The 10288-nt window shown below is 41.2% G+C and overlaps 1 protein-coding gene across 8 annotated transcripts in view; it reads right to left on the bottom strand.

The window, feature by feature from the left end:
• The window catches only part of SLC16A12 (solute carrier family 16 member 12), a 184963-nt gene that overhangs the window by 101886 nt on the left and 72789 nt on the right, over positions 1–10288 (bottom strand). For 7 of the 8 annotated variants that reach the window (XM_074339405.1, XM_074339404.1, XM_074339409.1 and 4 more), the window contains 4 exons: positions 8468–8571; positions 5436–5579; positions 3278–3857; positions 1103–1362 (listed from right to left, as the gene is read on the bottom strand). In XM_074339405.1, coding sequence (XP_074195506.1) covers positions 1103–1362; positions 3278–3857; positions 5436–5579; positions 8468–8571 — 1088 coding nt within the window. Of the gene's footprint in view, positions 1–1102; positions 1363–3277; positions 3858–5435; positions 5580–8467; positions 8572–9250; positions 9350–10288 lie in introns of all 8 variants that reach the window. The other variant, XM_074339410.1, reaches the window with a different exon arrangement.

The following is a 10288-nucleotide window of genomic DNA, read 5'->3' as shown; positions in this document are numbered from 1 at the left end:
TCTGAGAGACACTGGTCTGGGTCATGAACTCCAGGAAGGAGGAACAGGTCGCAGCCTGTTTGCTGCTGTATCAACAGCACCCAGTGCAATGCTGGTTTACACAAGCAATGCAGATGTATTCCATCACTCGTTTAATCAACCTTTACATTTCTGCAGCAGTTTAGAGTTTGCAAAACATTCTAGATGCTTTATCTGATGACTTCCAGATCTGTATGTCAAATCTGGCCTCCCTCTAAAGCTCAGATTTCATTCTTAAACAGCTCTATTGGTCATTCGATTGGGTATTTCAGATATCTCAATATGTCTAAACATTCATTACTTTTCTGTCAAAGCCACTTTCTCCAACTTCCTTATTTCTTTTACCCATGCCATTATTTTCTAAGTCATTTTGGACTTCTTGCTCTCCTTCACCCCCATATGCTAAATTCAGTTGATTTTCTTTCTTTCTTTTTTATAAAACTTCTGCCTTGGTCCCAGAGCTCATTTTCATTTCTGCTGCAGCAGCCCTAGTTCAGGCCTTTATCAGTTTGCTCCTGAACTATTAGAATGAAATCCTAACTGCTTCTCCCCCTGAATAACCAGATCAATTGCTAGATCACATTTTCTAAAATATACTCTTTATCATATTACTCCTTGGCACAAAAACTGTAATACTACCATAGCCTCTGAAGAATACAGGGTCCCAGGTCCTCTGGCTGGCACTCAACACTTCACTCCAACGCCCACACTTACCATTTCAGCCTTACCACCACTGTCTCCTATTAAAATCCCGTATTCCCCACCAGACTCCCTTCTGAATGGGCCTGACTTATTTATAAGTCTGAACAGCTGCTCCATTCTGTTGCTCCCATTAATACTGTGGAATGGAACCAAGACCCTAATTTGGGACATGTTCTTTCCAGGTAGGCCAAGGTCCCTACTTAGTGAGAAGAAGATTGTAAAACAAGAATGTAGTTCAGATCATGATGTTTTGGTGGCTCTTGCATCCCTTTCTCTTTTACTCTTTCCCAACTTACTTCCAATTCTTATTTTCTGTATGTGAGTTCACCATTTTCACATCAATACAATAAGAGGTGACTGGGGGTTCTCTCTGGAAACTTACCTGCAATGGGTGGGCTCACCAAGTATGGCACTGCATGAAGGAAGTACACCACCCCGAGTGCTGATGACAAAGAGGTGGTCCCCACTATTTCTGCGGTCACGACTGGGATCAAAGTCACATAGGCACCATCAAAGTAGCCAAATGTACACGAGAAAGGCACGAGCAGAGGGAGACTTTGAAGCATTGGGAGGCAGAGATAGCAGAGCCCATCTAGTCCCACGGCAAAGAGGTAGCAAACGTATTGGTATTTCTTCAGACACCTGTGGAATGAAGAACAAGAATGAGCGCAGTATGCACAGGTCCTGGCCGAGAGCGCGAGAACGTGGCTGAGCAGCGGTGAGGACTGCAGCTGTTTACAGAGCTGGCTTCCCCACCGTGTGTTCTCTGCGTTGTCTTCCTAGCTTTCTCGTGGTGTATGCAAATACAAGAATTGACCTCCTCAGGAAGTATGGTGCGGCAGAAAATAACACATGCTCTAAAATTAGAAGTTTGAATCCAGTTCTATCAGCTACTAACTGCCGAACACTAACTTCAGTTTCTTTAGATGTAAAATGGGAAGGTTACTATCTCATTGGGTTACCCTAAGGATAGTTGTGAAATAACATGTAGTGTCAAGAAACTCACATTTTCTACCATCTTAGATAACATGCTTTCAGATATGTTGTCCATTGGTATCTGGCACAACATACATGCTCAATAACCTAAGTGGTTACACAAAGAGGAAGCCATAATATGAAGACATTAAAATGATTTGCCAGAGACTATGAATGTCTTGTACTGGACTGGACTTATTTCAAGTCCTCCCCAATGAAACTTCCAGTAACACTTTCTCTCTGTAGCTCCAAACCCATCTATGATACCCATTATTTCAAAGACTCTGTATAACATCAGTACAAGCTGTTTGTGTTTTACAAATGCTTTTCCACCCACAGTCTCATTTGAGCCTCACAAAATGCTATGAAGTTTACAGGCAAATATTGCACTGGCCTGTTTTACAGATGAAGACCCTTGAGGATCTGAGGGGTAGGTGATTTTCTCTAGGTCCCAGGGATAATAAGAGGCAGGGCCAGAATAAGAACCTTCTATCAGACCTACACAAGGCTTCTTGATGTTGAGTTATTTGATTGTAAAGACAGAAATCCCTGCTCTGCCCCCCTTCCTTAACCATTAAAAATGTGGAATTAATCCTAACTATTATATTCATAACATGGCAGTTGGATCCTGATTGATTACCCAAATTAAAATATGTGAGAAGCCACATAATAATAGCTCTCCCAGGTCATAGCTCAAGTGTGAAGTGTCCATCATTTAGGAGAATATGAGTAGCTTGCTATCTTCAATCCAAACAGATAAGCATTCGTTGAAGAAACAATGTAATAGATTTCTTAGACCTTTGGTTTCTAAGCCTCAAAGTATGTAAGTATTTGCTATTTGCACTGTCAAACATAAATATGTGGCCACAGATCATGTGTTCTAACTGTCCCTGATGCTCCTTCCTAGACTGGATTCTGCTCCTCTCTCCACTGCCAGCCGGGTTCTGAGGTGACGCAAAAGAAACGAAGACCACGACCCCCAGCCATAAGTTGTCTTACCTGAGGACTAACTTGACTTAGGATGGAATTAAATCTGTCACCAGAACTTGTAGTTGCCCTGCTATTCTGCAATTTAGAAATACCCACCATCCTAAACCTCTAGAACAGGGGTCGGCAAACTATGGCCAAATCCAGCCCACCACCTGTTTTTGTACTACCTGTGAACTAAGAATGGCTTTTCCATTTTTGAATCGTTGGAGGAAAAAAAACAAAAGAACAATATTTTGTGACATGTCAAAAGTATAAGACAAATTCATATTTTAGTGTCCATACATCAAGTGTTATTGGAACACAGCCACTCCCATCTGTTCACATATTGTCTATGGCTGTTTTTGTGCTACAACGGCAGACATGGGTAGTTGCAATCATATGACCCGCAAAGCCAAAAATGTTTACTATCAATCTCTTTATAGAAAAAGTTTGCCAACCTCTGACTAGACGAACCAGCAAGGGAGTTGCCTTCAGATATTGAAAACTTGTCAGCATTATTCAGATCTAGGTATTCTACAAGGAAAGGGGCCGAGGGAAACTCCAAACTTAAAGTTGCCTGGTGGGGAACCAATGGTGGATTCACGAATTTTACCTTCTGTCGGTTAGCCATCCAAATGTGACATTGCCGATAATGTCAATCACGCCAAGTATGGACATGAGAAAAGCAGCTTGCTGGTGACTCACTCCAACACTCAAGGCATAAGGCACCAAGTAGACAAAGAGAGGGCTGCAGCCGTAAGCCATAAACAGAACAGAGATGGCTAACACAACAAAATCTGACATCAGCAAAAAACTGTATTCCTGCTGCAAAGAGCAACAGAGGCGGGCCTGCACCCATTCTTTAGTCAAAGTTGAACAGGGAGACGCCTGTTGAAAGTCTCGTTTCTCAGTTCTGCAGATGTGCTTCTGTTCTGGAGTTGTATGGTCCTCTTTAAGAGTAATTGGCCGCATCAAGGCACCGCAAACACAGAGATGTAAAACGAAGCCCCCAAGAATGAGTAATGCTCCCCGCCAGGAAAACTGTTCAATAAGGAACTGAACCACAGGAGCCAGGATGAAGGTGCCAATGCCACTTCCCGACATGGCAATCCCATAAGCAAGGGCTTTCCGTCTGCTGAAATACTTGCCAACCATGGCAATAGCTGGAGAATAACAAAGTGCAAATCCAAGACCTGGGGATAAAGAGAAATCCGTGAGTGCTGGTACACCATGAACAGCCAATGAAAGAAAACATCTCAGAATGAAGTTATTTGGGTTAAAGACAACCTGACCTTCTGTTAAACCCTTTTAAAACTGTTTCCTACACCAACCTGAAAATGGGCCTCCCCTCACCAGTAATCCACAATTTGGAAAGTATAGCATACGTATGATTTTCTTCTTGGAAAGAAAAACCTTAAGGAAATAACGCTTCGTAAACTAAATGAAATGAAGAACTTAAAAATGATCATACCAGCTACATTGGAATTAACTAGAAAATGAGGATAATGCTGCCCTAAGAAATTATTCTCTCCAACAGCACCTCTTTTTAACTGAAATTATCCAGAGAATTGCCTCAACCCTGCACTGCCTGTGAAGACACATTCTGATCATCTGGACCACTCCGGAATTTGGGTGTAAATAGCATTTACGACCCCATGAAAGTTCCAGAGTAATTTCACGTAATTGGGAAACATCATACCAATTTATACATGGACATCGCATGTACATAGCAACCTGAAAATATCCCTTACAGCCAGCAGAAAGCCTTTTAAAGATTTCCAGCTTCTATTCCTTTTAAGTCAAGAAAATCGGAAGGACTTTAAACCTAGAATTCATGGCATCTAATGTTAAGGAAGGAAACAGAGAACTACCTGCAGTGCCTGTTCCCATCTGCAGTGCAGGGTCACCAATGACCCCAACTGGCCTGGGTTTCCCAGATGGAAGACTCAGTTCTAAGACCAGGACAGTCGCTGGGAAACTGGCTGGACACCCTAGCAACCAGGCCTTTGGGTTACATGGGACAGATAACTTTTTTATCCAACAGAGCTAAACATACAGCCTTTCTGTGAGATTATATCATGCATCGGCCTGATCATGCTACCCCTATAGCACAGTCCCTGGCATGAGTTAGTGCTACTCTCCACACCCCTCTGAGTGATGGGGCAAACTGCTACTCCAGTCCCACCAACCCACCCCCTGATCCCACCCATTCCCCTTATGGAATACACATATGTTGCTTTTCTTTCTATGGGGTTCATTATGATTCTCTAAAGTGTACTGCCATAACATGACACTGAGAGAGAATGTGTAATAGAAGAATATTCACAACACGGGCTTTCTTTTTTAAATTGGAAACCCCCATTTATTGGAGAATGATATTCACTATAAAGCAAGGGCAACTCAGTTGACAGCAAATAGTATTTTAATGTCTTGGCAAACATGTTAGGAGGTTGTTCATTGTTGAAAATTTACATTATACTGGCTAATATCCTGTAGCTTCTGAGTACAGAATCTCAGCCATACACTGCTGCCAAAGGGAAAGCTCCTTTTATCGTGTGGCTGAATTAAAGTGGTGAGACAGTTTCATTACAGTAGTACAGTCGATTGCATTTCGAACTCTTTTGTTTAACTGCTAGGTAGGTAGACATAAGCTAGGTCAGTTAAATTATGCATCTAACAAAATAAATATTTTATGAATTACTGCTCTGTTGTTGTGCTTGACAAGCCCTGAATAGGGTGGGGGTGAGACAAGTAGAACAAAGTGCCCTTACCTGTAAGAACTCCCAGTGTGAGGTAGAGATGCTTCAGACTGGTGGCAAAGGAGCCCAGGATGAGACCAGTAGATGCAAGCAAGCCACCTAGCATGATTCCCACTTGACAGGATAAATGGTTACTGACAACACTCCCAAGTGGAGCTTCAAAAACAATAATAAACGGGTTCAGCAAAAAGGTCTTGAGGGAACGTGAAAAGCCGGGGTCTTGCATTGGCAGAGCAGAGAATGAGTGACCTTTAAAGCATCAAGCCTCTTCCCCCAACCCCACCCCACATGCTCACTCTATAGATCTGGAAACTGAGGAGCAAGGAAATGAATCGTCCACGGGCACACAGAGAATAAGTAGCAAACCTGGAACTAGGATCAAGTCTCCTGACTTGATTTCAGTGTTCATTCCACTTATCCATTCTATTACAGCCAACATCCCAGGACTATGGGGTGTTGTTTAAACAGTGAGTCAACTCCTTATTTAAACTATACATGCACAGGATGTACCTTGTATGTTTCCTATAGTATTGCTCATATACCATTAGCAATAATTGCGACAGTTCATTGGGAAGAAGGGAAGTAGGCAATTCTGCGTGGTCAGCAGTGTTACGCAGAAAAAGGTGAAGGAGAGAGATCACAGACAAATGCTACAATCTGGCATTGTTTTCAGGCTTTAGGAAACCCGACAGATGAGAAGTTCAAGCCCAGAAAAATTTAAGAAAATGCTCACGCCCATGGTGACATTTTGCTCGGCCTCATTCCATTTGTGGCAGAATTGTACCAACCTTCAGGTTTATAGACTATTAAAGGGGGAAGAGGCCAAGGAGAAACTGAAGTTCAGGGGAATGTGACATGCCCAAGATCCCTGAGAGGTATAGCTCAGGGCACCTGACACCGAGGGCGGGGCTATTTCACCCTTTTACTCTGGCTCCTTGTGTCTCCCAGACTGATGGCAGGGAGGATGGGTAAGGAAACCATGTAAGGTTCTTCCTAAGGAACAATTCATGCTGACACCAGTACTCCTAGTGACAAGAGTCACCAGAAGAGCCAGTTCTCTACAGTATAAGTTTTGTATTGATCAGGTTGAAATTTGGGCCTGATTCAAATGTACAGGATAGAATCTATCAACAGCCTGATGTTTCCTGTCTAGTGAAACAGTGGCTGGCTGTATATATAACCTCCGGAGCTCAGAAATGAGCAACTATCTTGAAACTATGTCTAATTCTCCAGGCTGTTGCTGCTATAGTTGTTGGAAAAGTGACAAAATTGTCACCAAATTCAATGAAAAATGCTCACTTCTCGGTTCTTGATAGGACAGATCTATCCCCAACGAGTGTCCTAGATGTGATTCTGCAGACTCTTGTTCACTCTGTGTACAGCTAATATTGCCAGGTGAGCAAGTGGGTGTACGGTAATTGCGTACAACAGGCATCAGGTCCTCGCATGGAACTTACATAGGCTGCATATTTAAGGTCGTGCTACCATGACCCTGCTTTAGCTCAATGCCTCACGTAGTCATTGTGACCATATTAGTCACTGAAGGTCATTTATTCCTCTTTTGGGGATTATAAATATTCTCAAAACATAAAAGTGAGGGAAATGAGTCACCTGTATCCTCTGAGAAAGACAAACATGGCTGTCTTGGTGTGCTCATACAAAGGCTGTGACTAATCATGTGAACTTGAAAACCCAGTGACTGTCTTACTGCTTTAAAAAAAAAAAAAATATATATATATATATATATATAGATAGATAGATAGATAGATAGATATAGATATAGATATAGATATAGAGATATAGAGATATAGAGATATAGAGATATAGATATATAGATATAGATAGATAGATAGATAGATAGATAGATAGATAGATAGATAGATAGGCTAGAAAACCCAAAGATACGATTGTTTTTGGATCCCTTATGACCCTTCAGTGTTATCAGTAGAAAGAATCAATTTAGCCTTTTCATGAAACCTACTTTTAGTTCTAGAATGGCTCTCAAATGACCTCCAACCAGGGAAATAAATTGCAGCATGATTTAACTGATTCCTGAGTATGTACACTTTTTTTTCTAAAAATAAATAGAAACTAGTACCTACATTGGAATCAGATGGCATTATTTATGAGTTAATAAATAATATAGTATTTCCCTCTTGCCACCAAGACCTGGCCTGAAAAGATAACAGTTTTCTGAAATACTCAGGAATCATCCAAATGAAAGGATTAAATGGGTCTAGCCTGCAAATAGATTGTATCAATTTGACTCAATCTCGGAAACTCTTGAAGCCACAAATTTAGTAACTTTGGTTTGAAAATTATAAAAAGAAAAATCTCAAGGTTAGTTTTCCTCTCATGTATAGATGGAATGAGAGATTCCATGAATTTTGAGAGCACTCTATGTACCTTATATATAGCACTGTTGGGATTTTTTGAATGAAATTACAGCCATAGTGAATGTGTCATCTCATAATTACACCTTTCTATCTTCCCCAACACTTCTCTAAGACTGAAGATTTATGCATGCGACATGATGATATCTCTGAGACAAAGTTTGAAACCTCTAGGAAGGAAACAAAATGAAAACAAGATTTGAGATGCACTGCACATTTTGTTTGCACTCATTTAAGGAGATCATGTAGAAATGGTTCACGGTACTATCCAATGACTGTTTACATGACTGAGAATGAGGGGATTACAGCATTTGGAAGAAAGAAACCAAGCATACATTGTATGATTAGCTGCTTGCAAAATATATGTAAGTCCTATGATGCCCAGCACCCTATCTTTATATGGAAGAACAAAATGGCATGTGTCCTTCTGAGTTATTAAGTACCTGTTCCATCTGACATCAGCCAAGACCATTAATTTCAAGAGCACATTGGTTGGGTTTGACAGAAGATAAGATCAGTATTTTCTTTTAGTTTTAGCCAACTTTTACCTTGTTACTTAGAAAACTTGGTAATCAAAGGCAGTAGAAGGTCATTGTCATGTACAGTTCGAGAGTAGCCAGTAATTGTCTATCCCTGGTAAACAATACTCACCACAGAGCATGGTCATACAGTCTACAATGGAATGGATCCACGCTGTTTGTGCATAATCCTGAGCAAAGTATGTCTGGAACTCCACAAAAAAAATTGAAATACATCTGAAAAATACAGTGCAAGCATGTTTTACACACACACACAAAAAGAATGAACATGGACATTTGAATGAACATTTGAATCAGAGCTTAAAGCATGACGTCCTAATTCAGGACAGGAAGCTTTTAGAGCTCAGTGATAACAGGAGAAGAAATCAGGCCTTGTGGCTTGGGGATGAGGTAGGCGTTTATCAGTCTCCTTGGATAGGGCTATATTCCAATTCATTATGCTTCAGCAGCCCATAATAGCCTCTTATTTCACTCTCCCTCCTCTCCAGTTGCTGCTGGATGCAGCACATTAAAAGAATCATTCACCATGATTAAGTGGGATTTATCCCTGGGGTGCATAATGGTTCAACATAAATTGATCAGTGTGATACATCACATTAATATAATGAAAGAAAAGTATCACATGATCATCTCAATAGATGCAGAAAAAACCTTTGATAAAATTCAACATCCATTCATGATAAAAACTCTTAATAAACTAGGCATAGAAGTAACATATCTCAACATAATAAAGGCTATATATGACAATCCCATAACTAACATCAATCACACTCATGGGGTGGCCGGTTAGCTCAGTTGGTTGGAGTGTGGTGCTAATAGCACCAAGGTTGCAAGTTTGCTCCCTGCTGGGCCACTATGAGCTGCGACCTCCTTAAAAAAAAAAAAAAAATCATACTCAATGGTGGAAGGTTGAAAGTGTTTCCTCCAAGATCAGGAACAAGACAAGGGTGCCCACTTTCACCACTCTTATTCAACATAGTATTGGAAGTCCTAGCTAGAACAAACAGGCAAGAAAAAGAAATAAAACGTATCAGAATTGTAAAGGAAGAAGTAAAATTGTCTCTATTCGCAGATGACAAGATTTTACATAAAGAATATCCTAAAGACTCAACCAAAAAAAAACTTGTCACACAGCAGCCTAACCGTCTGTCCCCTCATGCCTATCCCTAAAGAAAGAAGAGTCTGTGAGACTCTTCCTTTCAGGGACTTTGCTTCACCTTCGTGCTTACACTTCATGTCTCTCTGTTTGGCCCCCAAAAGATGGTTGGTCAGCCAATGACGGGTAAGATTCCTCACGGGAGGAACAACCCAAGCCAGGTGGAACCCCGTGGGGACGACCAGGAGAACTCACGGGGTTGATAGAGATGGGCACAGCCCCCCACCTTCCCCTGGCTAAGGAGAGCTTCTGCCGATGTGGCTATATTGCTGCCCACAACCTGCTTGGGAAGTGAGTCAATGATGTGATAACATCAGTTCTCCTTCCATTCTTATCAATAAGTTTCAGCATAAAGGATTTGTCCCTGGGGAGGCACATACCATAATTGTTAAGACATCATGGGACTTTCTATTCCAGCTGTTTGCAGGCAAGGGTGATTGATTTGAATCAGTTTTCTGGTATGATGTATGAGACTCACAGACCATGGAGAAAACAATACTACTTCCTGTGTATATATCAATAAAAGCCAGAAGGTGGCCCGATTCGGGGCTCTCAGTCCTCTCAGGCTGGGAGACCCTTGGCCCCCTGTTTTATAACTTTCTTGATTTCTGTTTCTTTCTTAACCCTTTGCCGCCCCTTCTCATTCTCTCACTGCCTGTGTTGCGCTGGATGCGACAAAAACTGTTAGAGCTAATTAGTGTATTAAATAAAGTTGCAAAATATAAAACTCACATGCAAAAATCATTAGGATTTCTATACACTAACAATAAAATTTCA

The sequence above is a fragment of the Rhinolophus sinicus genome, linkage group LG07 (assembly GCF_036562045.2).
Source record: "Rhinolophus sinicus isolate RSC01 linkage group LG07, ASM3656204v1, whole genome shotgun sequence".
Classification (NCBI taxonomy): Eukaryota; Metazoa; Chordata; class Mammalia; order Chiroptera; family Rhinolophidae; genus Rhinolophus; species Rhinolophus sinicus.
This window is presented reverse-complemented; position numbering and strand designations above follow the sequence as displayed.